The sequence below is a fragment of the Haemorhous mexicanus genome, chromosome 1, assembly GCF_027477595.1.
Source record: "Haemorhous mexicanus isolate bHaeMex1 chromosome 1, bHaeMex1.pri, whole genome shotgun sequence".
NCBI classification, from domain to species: domain Eukaryota; kingdom Metazoa; phylum Chordata; class Aves; order Passeriformes; family Fringillidae; genus Haemorhous; species Haemorhous mexicanus.
Window position 1 is genome coordinate 102,650,468 of NC_082341.1, and position 16,863 is coordinate 102,667,330.

General features: G+C 36.1%; 1 protein-coding gene across 4 annotated transcripts in view; it reads right to left on the reverse strand.

Moving 5' to 3' along the window:
* Positions 1–5,507: 5,507 nt before the first annotated feature.
* The window catches only part of CCDC102B (coiled-coil domain containing 102B), a 141,549-nt gene continuing 130,193 nt past the window's right edge, over positions 5,508–16,863 (reverse strand). For all 4 annotated transcript variants that reach the window (XM_059857491.1, XM_059857464.1, XM_059857482.1 and 1 more), the window contains one exon: positions 5,508–8,649. In XM_059857491.1, coding sequence (XP_059713474.1) covers positions 8,560–8,649 — 90 coding nt within the window. In that variant the 3' untranslated portion in view covers positions 5,508–8,559. The remainder of the gene's footprint in view (positions 8,650–16,863) is intronic.

A 16,863-nucleotide genomic window follows, 5' to 3' on the forward strand; every position in this document is an offset into this window, starting at 1 on the left:
TTCCAAAAACACTCCTTCATTTTCTCATATGTTTGAACATTTTTTTAAAATTTAACCCAGAATATGCCAAAAAGCATGTCTGTTGAAAACATAGCTAAGATCTGACTACTGCCTGAATTAGGGCGCAAAGGAGACCATATGCCAAAGTCAATAATGTGGATTTTATTTAACAGTAAATGTGATGTAGAGAGATAGAAAGAAATAGAAAAGAAAGTGAAGAGAGAGATCAAGCAGAAGACAGTCACCACCATGATTCAGTGACATCCTGTTGGTCCTTCTTCACCCTGGGCTTCTTGGGGGTGAGGGTCCTGATGTCATTCAAGACTTTTCACCCGTTACACATTTTAGCTAACAAAAGAATTAATGTTCATTGGTTACACCATTCTCTAATGCTAATTAGAGTAAGTGCTCAGCCTTTCTCTTCTTTTGAGTCAGTGGTTTCTTGGGTCATTGGGCTGGGAGATGGTGATTGCAATCTGCCCCTGCCAGAATTGGATTTTGGCCAGTCTGAGCTGACTTCAGCACACCTGATGATCTGGCTTCCCTCATGTCCCATAAATTCTTCATTTTTGTTCATTTTCAGTTATACATTCTCCCCCAGGTATGTTAACCTGCCCCTGGGTCTGAGGTAACATCTGGGCAATAGTACCCCTTTGTCTTATCTACAGTCCGTGTTCCAAGCATGCACAGAGGAATATTTGAGGGGCATTCAGTAGTCATTGGTGGCCACAGATGCCATCTGACCCATAACTTGTGGTGCTCTTTCTTTGTCTATCATACTGTACATGGGAACTCGAGGCTCACAGAGACAGCTAGAATTGGGGATTCTTTGGCATGGAGAAGAGGAGGCTCTGGTGTGACCTTATTGTGGCCTTTCAAGACATGAGGGGAGCTTAGAAAAAATCTGAAGAGGGATGATTTGCAAGGGCATGTAGTGATAGAAGAGGGGTAATTGGCTTAAAAGTGAAAGAGATAAGACTTAGATTGGATATTAAAAAGAAGTTTCTTGCTGTGAGGTTGGCAAGTCACTGGAACAGGTTGTCCAGAGAAGGTTTGGAAGCCACATCTCTGGAACTGTTCAAGGCCAGGTTGGATGGGGCTCTAAGCACCTTGGTCTAGTGTAAGGCATGGCAGGCAATGTCAGGGGTTAGAAGCGGGTGATTTTTTAGGTACCTTCCAACCCAAACTGGTCTATGATTCCATAAACTCTTATGAATGGCTGTTTCTTTATTAACAGCACAGAAATGCATGGAATGGTTTTTTTGAAAACCTTTTACTTTGCTAACAATAAGCTAGGAAAAATTTCCTGTGGTTTTTAACAAAATTGTGTCGTTCTTTTACTCTTTCTTTTTCATTAATTAGTATAATGAATGACAGCATTGGAAACAGCTCATCATCATAGAGAAGAATATCAAATTTGACCTCTTTTGAACAGTTCACTATACTGCTGCATAGCTGGGGTTGTATTGAATAGTTCATGTTGTCCTAGTACACTGGTTTATAAGAAATCACAACAAAATAATGGTGGATTAAATCTGTTTAAACAAGACAATGGGGTACATTTACTAAGTGATGCTCTTTCCACTGTTAAAATTACTCCAGAAGGAAGTGTTTTGCTATCAGAATAAAAACCCTTACAATGGGGCTTTGTGGCAAGGTTTGGTAACAGGTAGGGGGCTATAGAGGTGGCCTCCATGAGTGGACAACAGAAAGTGACCCCGTGTTAGACAAAGCCAGTTACAGACAGCTCCTAAGAGATCCTTCTATTGGCCAAAGTTGTGCCCACCAGCTGCTAGGTCCTCTCTGACATTATATTTAGGAATAGGTAAAAGTGCTGCTCAGCAACTGTGACAAAGAAGAACAAGAAAAAGTGAAACAAATAGCTCTGGTGACATCAATGTCAAGAAGAAGGAAGAGAGAAGGTGCTCCAGGCACTAGGACAGAAGTTCCCCTGCAGTCCCTTGGAGAGGAGTGTGGTGAGGCAAGCTGTCCTCTTGCAGCCAATGGTTGTCCATGGTGGAACAGAGATCTAGCCCATGGAAGACCCCATGCTGGACATGTCAGGAGGAAGGTGCAACATGTGGAGGAACCATGAAGGAGCAAATTTTCTGGCAGGAGCTGCAGCTCAGAATTCATGCTGGAACAGTCTGTTGCTGAAGGACTGTGCCCCATGGGAAGGAGCCTCATTGGAACAGTTCATGAAGGACTGTATCCTGCGGAAGGGACTGCAGGGGAACAGAGTGAGAAGGAAGGAGTGGCAGGGAGGAGCTGTTATGGGCTGATACACACCCCATTCTCCATCCTCCTGTGCCACTTGAGGGAAAAATGTACAAAAGTCAGGGGTGAGGGACTGAAGCTTAACCTGGGAAGAAGAGGAAGGGGAAGGAGCTTTTAGTTTAGTTTTTTATTTCTCATCACCTTACACTGTTATTAATTAGCAATGAGCTGAACTGCCCAAGTCAAATCTGTTTTGCCCATGAAACTAACTGGTAAGAAATCACCATGTTCTTAGCTTTATTCTAAAGTTCTTTAATAATTTTTATCCCTCTGTCCTATGGAAGAGCATCTTGGTGGGCACCTGGAAGCCAGCCATGGCTAACCCACAGCACTGCAAAAAAAGAATATGACTGATGATTATTTATAGGTAATTACCTGCAAGCTTTCCTAGGGCATTTAATTTGTAAAAGAAATTATTTTTCCATTAGATGCAGTACAAACATTTAAACTTACTATTTTTCAACACTATTTTAAACAAGACACTTGAAAATATATAATAGGAATAATGGTGAAGAATCAGTACACAGTAAGGAAAGCAGAATATATGAGATTATTTATATGTTAATATTATTATGTAAAGAAGTTTGGATTAATTTCTTTGTTGCTTGTAAAGGGGGATTTTTCAAAATACATGTTTATAGATTAAAACAATGATTTCTAAGTGCAAACACCTAAAAGCTTAATATTTTTTCTAATTCTGAATAGTTTTCTTAAAAAATTACCGTGTCACTTCTTACTCCACACAGGAGCCTTTTTGTTTTGTTTTCTTTTTCTAAGAGAGAGATGCATGATTTCATTGAGCTCTAGTCAATGCCCATAGAACATTAAGAAACAACTAAATGTCTCCAGAAATATGCTGCCATTTCAAGACGGTCAAAACTGTGCTTCTTAAATTCTGTTTGTGGATGCCAATAAAGTCGTGCAATGTGGGATGAGAATCTTGGTTATGCATTGCCTTTTAAATCCATTTGTATTTTTATTGAGTATCTAACTGGAAGAAAAACATTCATTTATTAACAGAAATAGCATTTTGTTTAGTAAAGATGATTAGTAAATCCACTTTTATCTCCTGATGTGTTCACTGATTGATGGGATGCTAAAATTTCACTTTAAACCCTCTTACAAAGATAAATCCCAAAGCTTAAACAGTAAATAACAGGGTTTTATTTGTCCTGTTCTTATCTACATTTTCTTCCTTTCAAATGTTAATAGCCTTAAGAATTATTTTAGCCAATCTTAGCATAAGCAGTCATTCATGGCCCTTTTCTAATTATGATCGATAGGTCCTTGAAATGGCATTGCCTGGAAAATATCTTATTCGTGATTTAAGGAGGCTATTGAACCACATTTGCAGTCTTAACACAGTTATATTTGTTGAATATATTTAGAATATCCTTTGAAATTAGTGTGGTATTTTAAGTCATTTTGATTTACTCTGTACAAAATTATGAATAGACCTTTTTTTGATTTCAGTTGACTAAAATTGCCTGTCTTCTTCCTGAAGTCACATGAAAAAAGGTCTGTAATGGTAAAAGACATCCAAGAATCTTCATGTTTTCTGATAAATAATATGCTTACTGGCATATTTTAAACTCAACATTTAAGGTTTCTTTCCATTCAAAATAGACTCAGGTTATTCTGAGAAAACTTTTCAGCTGAGAAAGTCATGGAGACAGGCAGACTGGGGAATACAAGGGCAGAGATTTCAGTAGCATTCTCTAACTGTTATTCAAGTCAACAGTGCAATAGGTGCACATTATTTTGGCCTGTATCTTGAAAAGTATTTCAAAGTACTCTAGAGGGAGATAGAGACATCCCTCAGAAAAGCAGCACTTAATTCAAAGAGGACGAAATCAAAATGGCACAGACCACATAGGTTCACAAAAGTAAAGTCCTACATGACTAATTTGGTATATTTCTATGTCATCTGCCTGTGTGTGAAGGGAAGGTGGTAGATGTAGTTTATCTGGATTTTACTAAGGCTGTTTTACTAATTCTGTGCCTCACAGCATCCTTCTGGACGAGTTGTCCAACTGTGGGATGAGTGTTTTTAGGGTGTGCTGTGTGATGAACTGGCTGAAGAGCAGAGCTGAAAGGGCTGAATGGGGCTACATCTGTCTGCCAATTGACCACCAGTAGTGCTCCTCAGGGCTCAATTTTAGGGCCCATTTTATTCAATATATTTATCAATAATATATCAATATATTTATTAACTATCTGGATGCAGGAGCTGAATACACCATTAGTAGGTTTGCTAATGATACCAAGCTGGGAGCTGCTGTTGACTCTCTTGAGGCATAGGATGCCTTGCAGAGGCATCTAGACAGATTGGAGCATTAGGTAATGATTAATGGGATGAAATGTAACAAGAACAAATGCCATATTCTACTCCAAGGGTGGAGTAATTTTGGGCACTGTAATAAACTGGGAGAGGAATGGCTGGAGAGCAGTCTTGGAGGAAGGACCCTGGGGGTGTTGCTCTGCACCAGGGTCAGTGTGAGTCAGCAGAGTGCCCTGGAAGTCCTGAGGGCAAATCCCATCCTGGGATGGCTGAAGCAGTGTCATCAGCCAGTCAAATGAAGTGATTGTCTTGCTCTATTCAGTGTTGCTGTGGCCTCACCTTGAGAGCTTTGTGCAATTCTGCACCCCACAATTTAAGAAGGGTATAAAGGTCCTTGAATGAATCCAGAGAAGGACAAAAAAGCAGGTGAAAGGGCTGGAGGCAATGTCCTTGGAGGAGCAGCTAGGGATTTTAGTCTTGTGTAGCCTGGAGAAAAAGAGGTTGAGGGGCAGCCTCATCACCCTCTGCAGCTTCCTGAGGAGGAAAAGTGGAGAGGGAATTGCTGAACCCTTCTCCCCAGTGTCCAGTAACAGCATGCATAGCAGTGGTTCAAAGTTGGGCAAGGAAGGTTTAGACTGGGCGTTAGGAAGCATTTCTTTGCAGAGAGTGTGGTCAAAGACTGGAAAAGACTTCCTAGAGATCAGTGTCCCAAAGTTGTCAGTGTTTAAGAGGCATTTAGACAATATCATTAACAAATGCTTTAGCTTTTGGTCAGCTCTGAAGTGGTCAGGCAGTTGGAGTAGATGGTCATTGTAGGTCTCTTCCAGCTGACCTATTTTTGTTTATTTTATTCCAAACACAGTGCTACTCACTGTTTCCATATCAACTAGTATGGAAATCATTCTTTCCCATCTTTCTGCACATGTAGCAATATTAAATAGTACACACATTTGTGGTATTAAACAAGGTTTAATTGAGCATTGTGAAAATTATTTCCATGTCATTCTATCACAGTGTTTATAATCAGTTTGCTAAATTGATCCACATAAAAGATTCATGCTATTTGTTATCTTACAAAGGAAAATAGGAAAGACTATTTTTTCCACTCTTTTAGGCACCATTCATCTCAAAAGATGAACAGCTCAATTATTTGCTACCAGATTTAAGGTTAGTTTTCTTGGCTTTCCCATAATTATGCTTGGTGACCTTGAGTAAATTATTCCTGCACAAATGTGTACATCTTCTCTTCCCACATGGAAAATGTGAGGAGGAAACATTGGTATATAGCAAATATCATAGATTTATATTTAAGATCAGGAAACATTCTACTATTATTATGAAAAGATCATAAATTAGCATTCTCACACATTCTCAGCTCTAGCCAGGGTAATCATACATCATCTTATTTTGACTCACTTTCAAGTGACTAAATAATGGGTTTACTTCTTCAGAGAGGCCTCTGAAGTTCTCTGTGTATATAAAGATGAGATAAACATTTTATTTCTATAATGGAAGTGGCTGAGTTTTCTCTGTCTCAGGCAATAGGGAGAAATCATGAAAAATTAAGGCATCTTATGTGACCTATAAGAGGCAAGAAAGAAAACTTAAAAAGTGCTATTCAGAAGGTGCCTGAAAATAAAATATGATCAATAAGTGATCAGAAAGATATGTGTGGGAAAAATATCAATATTAACTACCCCAAAAGAAACTAAAAATTTCTCATGAGAAAGAAAAGATACTGCACTGACATTCTGAAATATAAATTTTAAAACTACCATCATGTGGTGATATTTTATTGTCACCATGACTTTTTGACCAGCCAGGTGTATCCCACCTGCTGGGTAGTATAATACAGTGAACACATATGAAAGGGTTTACAGTAGAGTTAGAAAGAGCAGCAGAAACTAGCTTCTGGTTTGATTTTCCTCACTATCCATGTTACACTACCAAGCTGTTAGCACAGAAACGTTCTCCATCACCAATTAAGCATTATTTGTTTTTCCTACAGATTTAGAAATAGAGACAGAAAAGACAGAATCCCAATATCCCCAGTAATTCCTAATATCATTTGACTTGATTTTTGCACAGTTACTACCGTGGGCTTAAAAAAAAAAATACTCTGGAGCTTATAGGTTTTCTGGTCAGTGCTGAAACCATACTTTATCTCTAAAAGAGTTATATTTCTAATGGCTTGTCGGAGGGAAAAATAGAGAGAGGTCTTATCTCTAAAGTTTATCTAAATGATACAAGCTTTTGTCAGTAAGCTGTTGCTTTGCCATTTTTTCAAGTGCTTCAGTGTAACCATAGAAGCACATTTGGCTGCTACAGCACTTAAAAATCAATAATTATGCACTTTCCATTTCTATTGTTCACATCAACATTTTCAATGCATCCATTTCACACACTGTGGCATCGTGAAGACACTGGCACGAGAAAAGCAGATGGAGTTTTAGAGAAAGTCAGTGTGCCATTTCACAATGTTTGGAACAAGACCAGAGATCTTTTGTCTAATATAAAACCTTGTACCACTGAGCTAATAAAGGGAGGAAGTTTGAATTAGAAAAAAAATTATAAATCTTTTTTTATTGTCAATTCTTGTAAGTATTACATGTTTAAACTCCATTTAAAAATAAATTTTCTCACAGTATCTCTGTGCCTTGTTGATGAAGTTGTGAATCAGCTACTGGAAACAAAGACAGAATTCTCTGACTGTATATCCCTTAGTATGTACTGAGGGGTAGTGGCTGAAATTAGTTCAGCATTACAAACATGAAAAAGGGTTAAGAATGTATAAATGTAGTCAAAACACAGAAACTTCTGCCAGCAGCCTGAAGCTCTGAGAGGGTAATAAGAACATTTTGTTCCCAGCTTCCAAGCATCTGCAGCTCAGAGAATTCCTGGGAAAAATGTGATTCCTGTGTATTCAATAATATTTGATGTTTTTCACTTTTTGTATGGTCCCAGGTTACAAAAGAAATCAAGAGATCTAACAACCCCCTCTTAGATAGGACACAGCTTTAAATACTACTAGAGCCCTAAGATATGTTTTCAGTTTATAGGGATATAAAGAATGAAACAAACATATTGCTGAGCAATTACAGCAATCCTTGGAAAATAGAATCTGCATGTACTCATTATCAATTGCACATGGCAAACAAAATTATATTTTATGTCTCCCTTGATGGCTGAAAGTTGCTGATGTTTTTATAAATTGTGAATTTTCTAAAATTCTCAAAATTTGCTTTTCCAGTTTATCTAATTTATGTTACTTCCTACGTTACATTTACAATTCTTTTTCATGGACAATAAATAAAGTAAAATTTAAATAAAAATGTGATATGCAGACAATATGTTAAATTTGAAATGCATTAATTTTGCTATGGGTATAAGAAACACATAAGAAAAGGATATTTCTTTAATCTAAATGTGTAGGATATTTCTTTAATCTAAATGTGTATGTGATAATTTTTGAGTATTTAATTTTTTTTTTTTCTTTTTTTTTTCCTAATGAAAGAAAAGTGTAGAACTGGGAGTCCTGTGATACAGGTATTTTTCCCACCATTTTATGAAAGTAAAACACACAAGCAAAGCAAGAAACAAGCCACTGACTTCCATTTCAGACTCAACTCCTTCCCAGGGCAGAATATGAATCTCTCTAATAGACCATGCACATTTTAAAGTCCTTTTTCCCAAAGGTAAAATATAAAACATTTTAATTAAAGTCCACCTTTTGCTTTAGAAGAGAACAGCTAGAACAACTGGAAAGGAATGACAATGGCCAAAATAACTTCTAGAAATATGCACGCTGACTCTAGCATGTATTCCTTGGTTCTTATAAAAAAATCAGGAATACATAGAAACAATGCATACAGTATTCCTGTATATCTCTGGCATGCACTTCTTCAATGACACTTTCTTGTATGTCTTTATGAGCAATGTTGGCCTCTCCTCTTTGCTGTTAGACTTGTTGCTGCAGGGCTTTGTGGTGATCTCCCATATCTTCACTCACTGTCATGGCACAGTCTCCAACAACAGACAAGGAACTTTGCCTGGTCCCAAATCCTGTCTTCACTTCCTTCCGCCTCTTTATTCTGAAATGGAATTTTTAAAACGGTGTGACCACAACACGAAACAGAAAAGTCAGTTCAAGTTTAAACAGTTGCAGCTCAAATTTCTTCCAAGAAAAAGATTTCAACAGGAGACATTAGAATTTAGATGAGAAAATCTGTCTGTATTGTACACATTGGATACTTTTTCAGCTGATTCCTTAGAAGACATGAAGAAGCATAAGGTTTTAGGGCAATTACATGGAATTGTCTTTCACAGTGAGTAGCAAGCTACACTTTTGATGACTAGGAGCCATTATTTATTGATTGGCAGTTCTGTACTTCAGTCCTATTGCTATTCAAGAAACATTTAAAGCACTTACTTTCAACTCATAAGTCTTTTTGGCAAGAAGGGAAAGTGGGAAATAGTGTAAAAGATCAAACATGTCTCAAACTCCTCATTTGACAGAATTCTACTCACTAGTTTGGCATAACGTCTTCATACTAAATTAATAACAATAAGGAAATAGTATAAGCACTATAAAATTTATAATTGCAACACAACTATGGTAACAGTATGTCAGTTTTTATAATTTTTGAGTTGATAAGTTGCATCCCTAATAACAATATGCAGCAAACCAAGAACATCCACTCAAACTGGGTGCCAGAAACTGGCCATTACACTCTGGGGAATTTAGAGCACAGTGAACAGACAGTAGCCTTGCAGGAACAGCAGACATTTATCAAAATTTAGGATCTTAAGTACACCCAAAGTAGTGATACTACAAGCTGACTCGAGAAGACTTCATGTGAGAGTGAAGAAATCATGGATGAGATCTAAACTGTTTCTAGTTTTTATCTCATCCATGATTAATTAATTGTGCTTTAAGCTTAGGGGCATACATCTACAATTCCCTCCATGTCATTTTGCCTTTTCATTCAAATCCTACCAAAAGCCATGGTGCAATTACTGTGTTACTTGTCCCTTCATGTGTTTTGATCAGGTTTTCAGAAAAGGGAATTCACAAATGCATTGGATTACTCTCGATCCTGGGACCCAATAGTCTTGTGAACAAAGTCTGAATAAAATGTCAAGAAACATGAGACTTTTTACCAAAATGTGGAGACTTTTTACCCCTGTAATAGTACCCAGTTAATTCTTTGCAATTGTAATCCATTTGTAAATCCATTCCCTGGCAGTGTGGACAGGTCAGTCATGCCACTGTGCACACACATCTAATCTAATCTGCCTACTATTTATAAAACAACAACGTTCCTAGAAAAAACAGCGTCACATGTCAAAAGCATTTAAGCTGCCAAAGTATAAAAGCCTTTGAGCTGGCATAGCAGTGTAATTCTTTACAGTGTCAGGGACCCCATGATGCTCCTGTCCACTGCTTAACATCCCCACTAATTATTCCAGATACAGACTGATTGCCAAGCCCTACATCAGTAAAAATCAATAAGCTGGCAAGTTCTTCACCCTTCTGGATACACAAGACTAGGCTGTCCAGCCACTTGGCTGCTGTTACTGAATTTTACTGGAATCTTTTTTGAAAGGCTGTTTCCTTTTTAATTACTTTCATTTAATGATTTCCAATAATGACTTTGCCTTATAAAAAACTCCAGATAAGTTATATGAACAACTGCTTATTAAAATACCTGTGCAAAATTACTCAGCTCTATCCTTTCCTCTTCATATGCTAATCAAAGATATATTATTTTAAATTAAAAATAAGATTCCTAAAACTGGCACCCTAAAAAGTTTTAAATTAAATTTAAAGAAAAAACCCCTAAAATATATGAAAAATTATTAGCTATTGATAGCTATGGTCTTAAATTACTTGATTTCCTTGGAATATATGTGGTAGGTATTCAGGACAAATCAAGTTATTTTGTAAAAAAATATTTCTTATTTAAACATTTTAGAAACAATTAGTCTGGCATTTCTATATATCATGTAAGTTTATTGACATTATAAAAAGTTAGTAGACTTTCCTTATACCTTCTATTTCATATTTAAACTAATGCAGCTACACATATAATGAGCTGCTAGCAGAACTGCTCTGTGAATATTAGAATGGTAAGCTTTAAATGTTCAGACAAAAGTACTCACTTGCCAGAAAAGACTAAATCTTAGTTAAAAGACTAGCCCATATCTGTAATTTCTTATAAGACTTAAGAATGGCTATTGACCAGCTAATATATAACAATGTCCTTTTATTTCCACATTGGTTTAAACAGTCTTCAATCACCTCCAGTAAGAAACCCTGAGATCACTGCTTTAATGAAGGGAATTTTTGCCAGGAAATAACTGGAGTAAGTCACATGTATGTCAAAAGGATTTGGCCCAGTTGCTCTTCTCTGCTACATATTTCCTCCGACTACTTCTGGACTTCCGTGACATCAATGTGTGTATTCCCTGTGATGGAAGCAATGAACGTTTATGAAGATTGGGCCATAAAAATACTAGGGAAATCTTTCCCTTTGGTATTCTGTATCAGCCACGTGGTGGCTGAAAACACCTGGTGTCCAGGAAATGATGTCAGACGAAGTTGTATTTTGTTTCTCAGCTGGAAGGGCACTAGGAGCCGAGTGAAATGGGAAACTTTGCCGCCAGCTGGAGCTAGCTGAGGTTCCTTGGAGCGGACAGGGAAGAAGCCAGTTGCATGATTGCTCAAGTAACAAGAAAAAAGACAAGAGAAAATGACCTCAAGTTGTGCCAGCAGAGGTTTAGATTGGATATTAGGAAAAATTTTTTTATTAAAAAGTTGTCAAGCTCTGAAACCAGCTTCCCAGGGAAGTAGTTGTGTCATCATACCTGGAAGTGTTCAAAAGATGTGTGCACATGATGCTTAGGGACATGATTTAGTGATGCTGGGTTAACTGGTGAACTTAATGATCATGAAGTTCTTTTCCAACCTAAAGGATTCTATAATTCTATGATTCTATGGTGGTACCATCCTGGTTGTGCAAAGCCTGGTGAGCTCTGCAGCTGTTGCTGTTGCTTTAGCCATCTGTTTGGCCAGCACTGACAGTCAGACGAAACCCATCTGCACATGAAATACTCAACTGTGTTTCAAATTTCTTCCAGACAGGGACTGAGACTATAGAAAGTTTAAAAATAAAAGTAATATGCAACTGCTATGAAGAAAATATTAAAAATGAGGTATAAATTAATAAGCAAAACAAGGTGCATGGGTTTCAAACTCCAGATAAATAAGCAAAACATTTTAAAGCCCTTTTCCTAACAGCAGACAAATATAAAATGCTATCAAAGTCAGCTAACAAAATTGTGAAAAGACACAAGCATATAAAAAGGCAGCATACCATATGTCCACCAATATCTGGTAGAACAGAAATATTAAGAAAGCCATTAAGATTGTGTCCCCATTGTACCCAGGTATACAATAACATATGGTACATTTCCTGCTTCGCTGTGCATTTCCTTGCTTTTGTTGTTTAGCTTCACTGTTTTAGAGCTCAATTAATATAATTTGTGCATGCATTTCTCCACAGAATATTTAAAAAAAATTCACTGCTGTTTCAAATAATCTCTTTTTTAGTGAAAGTGCACAGTAAGTACCAATGGAAGGTAGGATTCTTTCCAAACCTTAATTAGATGGAAGAGCTAGATAGAACTTTTTTAAGGTAGCTACACATGATACTTAAATTATTATTGTCATCTTATTTAATCGTCACACAATTTGTTGTAAGTATTCTACAGAGAGACATTACAAGGTTGTTGTTTGTTTTAATCAAGGATGACTTCCCAAGGACAGATGTGTGCATTTCTCAGGAGCACAGATTAGAGGCAAAATCATAAGGGATTAGTGTAGCAGTGTGAAAGAAAATACAGCAAGAAATATAGGGAGACTATATTCTGATAAATATCCATCTGTACGTGTGGAGAAGAAAGGGAAATGAAGATGTATGAAATACTTCTCCCCTTTAAGGACATTAGTTCTTGAAAAACTAAAGTTTAAGGAATTTATGGATTTCCAAAAACACATTGATAGTTATTTGTAAAACACGTTATCTCTCTTTTTGGTATTTATAGATTCTGTGGACCTCTTAGATGAGCTGAATTTTGTCACACTAGCTCAATCCTATCAAGGTTCCTATTTAAATTTAGGACTCCTGTGGAGACTAAAAAGAAGTTCTCTTCTCAAAGGAATACTCTTAATTATGTCATAGTCATATGCTTTTCTAAAAGGCATATACTGTATCATGAGCTTGATATAGAAAATGAAATAAGAATGAAAATGAGCCCTTACCACTAAAATCTCAAATACTTGCATCAGAAACATTTTGATCAAATAATTTAGACCAAATAATTAATATCCTGGATATGTAATTTTTAAATATAAAAGATGAGAATTCACTTAGCAATAATCAATAATAAATTTCAGTTCAGAACCACTTCAATTTGCCATTTACTGTCCAAACAATGGTGCTATGATAAGCTATTTTCATTGGTGGATATAGAAGGAAGGGTTCTCTGGTATGAAACCAAATCAGAGTTCAGAAAGGAAATCACCATAAGCTTGAGCTAGCATCTACTGGTATAAACTAAACCATAATTTTAGACATTTATTTATGAATAAAATTAATATTCTGAGTGAAATTACAAGCTAATGCCCAAATTATAGAACATGGATTTATGTCAGCTTCTGCTTTAATTAAAATGTATTTGCCATTTAGCATTAGGGGACTGTGAAAGATCATGAGTGAACATATGGATATTGAATTAGGTTTCATATTTTACACTGCAGAAATTACTCCAACTCACTGTAAACTCACCCACTATGCCATTCCAATCTCTGAAAATGCTACATGTGCCCTCAAACAGCATGACTTTTTCTTTAAATGTCAAAGTTGTGTTTCCTTTGAGAACCACAAGAGCACAAGCCATCTTTTTCTATATTTCTCATTAAATTATTTTTACTTATTGAACTCATGAAAAATTACCCTTTTATTTTCTTTAAAAGAAAAAGTTTGGGTTTTCCTATATAATTATAACCCCTTTAAACTTCAAAATTTATGTCAGAATAAATTTCCCAAGTAGATTTCTGGGTACAGTGTATTACAATAGATACCGATGAAATTCACTACACAATTACATGTAATATTTTCCCTGAAATAGAAGATGACAAAATTATTATTTTCATCAAACTTTTTCTACTAAGCAAGACCATTTGATTCTGTATCACAGTAACTGTGCTGAAATTTTGAATAAGTTACTCACTGTAAGAACTTTTAGAATGGTAGAGGATAAATACGACTCAGTGGATACTTATTAGGAAAGACTCCTTTGAACACTCTTTCATAAACTTTGTTAACTGTGGTTTTCCAAAGGAATCATTCCCATTTATAAAATAATTATTTCACTCTTCTGACATATCATTCTGACAAACAATAAGAATTAAAATGACCTTTAAAATAAAAGCTCTCCTTTTCTTAAGTTGTTTATTCTCAGACCTTCAGATACTTTTCTCATAATAGCTTTGCATAATAACATTTTTCTTCATTTATAACATTTTAGAATTTGACCATGGCAGGTTATGGGATGTCCAAATAAGACAACTTTCCCTTTCAACTACATGATAGAAGAAAAATTCAATCCATTCTCCCCAGGAAAATGAACACAAGAAGTAAAATTTTCACCTTTTGGGGAATGATAGTAATAGGGGAGTAATGGCTTTTCTATCTTTGGTTTCTAGAATACTTTGAACCTCCTGGAAAGAACCAGAATACCAACATCATCTGCTTTTACAGTGAAAGTATTCAGAATAAAATACATTTTTCAAAACTTGTCTGAAAATGTTTTTTTCCTCTTATGTACATCTCCATTCATCACTCATTTAATTTTGCCAATAAATATTTAATTCCTTGCATATTGCAATAAGAGATCAGAAAATTTCCTTATGTTTAAAAAGAAAGCATGCCTCAGCATTTTTGCTCTTGCTAAGCATACATTTAGGCTAAATACAAACTGATTTTAGCATTTTTCTCATTATTCAAAGCACTTTCTCATTATCCAAAGCTTTACATTCATATTGCAAGCACTCAAAATTTAAGTACATTTGAAAGTGAAAATTGAAAAGAGATTTCAGGAATATTGACAGATGCAGATAGTACAGGTGGCTGTTTTAGGACTTGTAAGTAGACACAAGAAGTCTCACTTGTATAACATGCTTTAATATTTCTTTCTTTTTTAAAATGCCTCCTGATTTTGAACATAAGAATAGCCTTCTTCTAGTCCTACAAAGAAGGTATAAATAATATATACATTCCTTTCTGTTTAAGAAGTGTGATTTGTATAGAATTGAAGAAAGGCTAAGAAAGTGCACTTGGCACAAGCCCTTTTCTCATTCATTCTTTAATATATTAAGATTCACTTGCCACAATAATATCTTCACCTACATAGTCTCCACGCCAATAAAAATCATGATAATTTTCCTTCCTAGCAATTACATGGCTGCCAGCTTCAATTTCCTTTCTTTTTCCCTTTCAGAATTCTCAACTTTTAACAGTTGCTCAGTGTGCATCTTCATTGCTTTCCTCTTACTTTTTCCAGGTATGAAAGATACACCACTATGAAGCAGACATTAACTTTCCTCCCAATGTCCCTTATTCACTTGCTATTTCCCATCCAAATCTGTCATGAAACTAAATTAGGTATTTTCAGAATTATGTTGGAGAGGTTCTTTGTACTTTTCACAATGAAAACACTACAGCGTTCTAAGAATTAGATTGAAAATCAAGTTCTCCTCAAAAAAAGGAAAAGAAAAATCCATGTACACTCAAGAAAATAAATAATTTAACTCCTGAAAAATTTGCTGGGTATATTGTGCTTTTATTCAATATTACGCCTCCTAGATATAGTCATTGAATGAAAATTATATGAGAGTTCTGGGAAGCACTAGAGAGTTATGCTATAGACCATGTTCTGCCTTGGATCATTGCCCAAAACACTGCTCATCTCTGACAGAATTAAATTCTGGTATCTCTTGAACCGGCTGGAGTAGGAACAAATACAGTGCACAACTGCTGTGCTGTGATTATGAGCTTTGCAACAGTGAAAGCATTTCTTTTGAAACTTGCAAAGCTAGAGATAGAAAGGGAATGTGTGCATTACAATTAGTCATTCTGCTTCCTTCCATTCCTCACAGCTTCAAATTCTGACATGATAGCAGCTACTATCTCACCAGCTGTTAAAGATAGCATGCAACAAGAAAATCATACAACTGGAAGTTGGAACCTCAGCTTTCAAGTATCACAAAGCACTAATCTCCAGTTCTGTGGCTAGTAAGGTTTTGACTGCTGAAATCATGTGGGAGCTGAAGTGAAAAGCAACAAATGGTGATGGTAATCTGGTGACATGAAGGTTTTGTTATCTTAGGACCTACCATGTCTGATAAAAAACATACAAGGGCTCTCAGGACCAGTAAAATTATCTTATGTATGCAAACAGCAGGGGGAAAGCCTCTGATGCCAAAATGGCAGTAAAGCTGACAAAGACGAAAACAGTGAAAGACTAAAGCACTTAAAGATTAGGTAAAACAAAGTAGATAAGATATACCTCATGCTTATTTTTTTTTCTCTTGTCAATTTTTCACAACATTGTTTTATCTATTTACCAATGTGTTAGAAAAACAAATTGGTATTTGCCAAATACTATTCATAGATCTGGTAAAAACTAACAATACTGCTTTTCTAAGTTTGGTTGCTTTTTTATTTTTTTGGTAAGTAAAGTTGCCTGAAAATTTCCAAATCTCAATTACATTATTAATACATATAATTCACAATGCATTTCAGGATAAATTGACCTATTACCCACACACTCCTTTGAAACGTCCAGTTTTAGTGTCTCTGGATTATGACATTGCTGGGACAAAATTAATAATGAAATGACTGCATTTCTACCACCTATTTTTCTGGTAGTTCTCAGCATGCAGAACCATTGCATCAGGAACGTCTGAGGATATGTTCCTGCTTCGTACTTTCAGGATTCCCTTACTGTCCTGTTGCCCAGTAACTCAGATAACCAATTGTGGATCCAGACAATGCACTTATTGTCTTCAGTACACTTGGAAATGGTTTCCAGGTTTAGCTGTTACCTTTTTAGGGGTTGAGGTGAGACTGACTGTCCTGTGGTTTCCTATTGGAGAAACAGGTGATCCCCCAGCCAGGGAATAACGTGCTCTGACTCCATGATTCAGAAGGTTGAACAATTTCTTTATTAAGCCATATTAT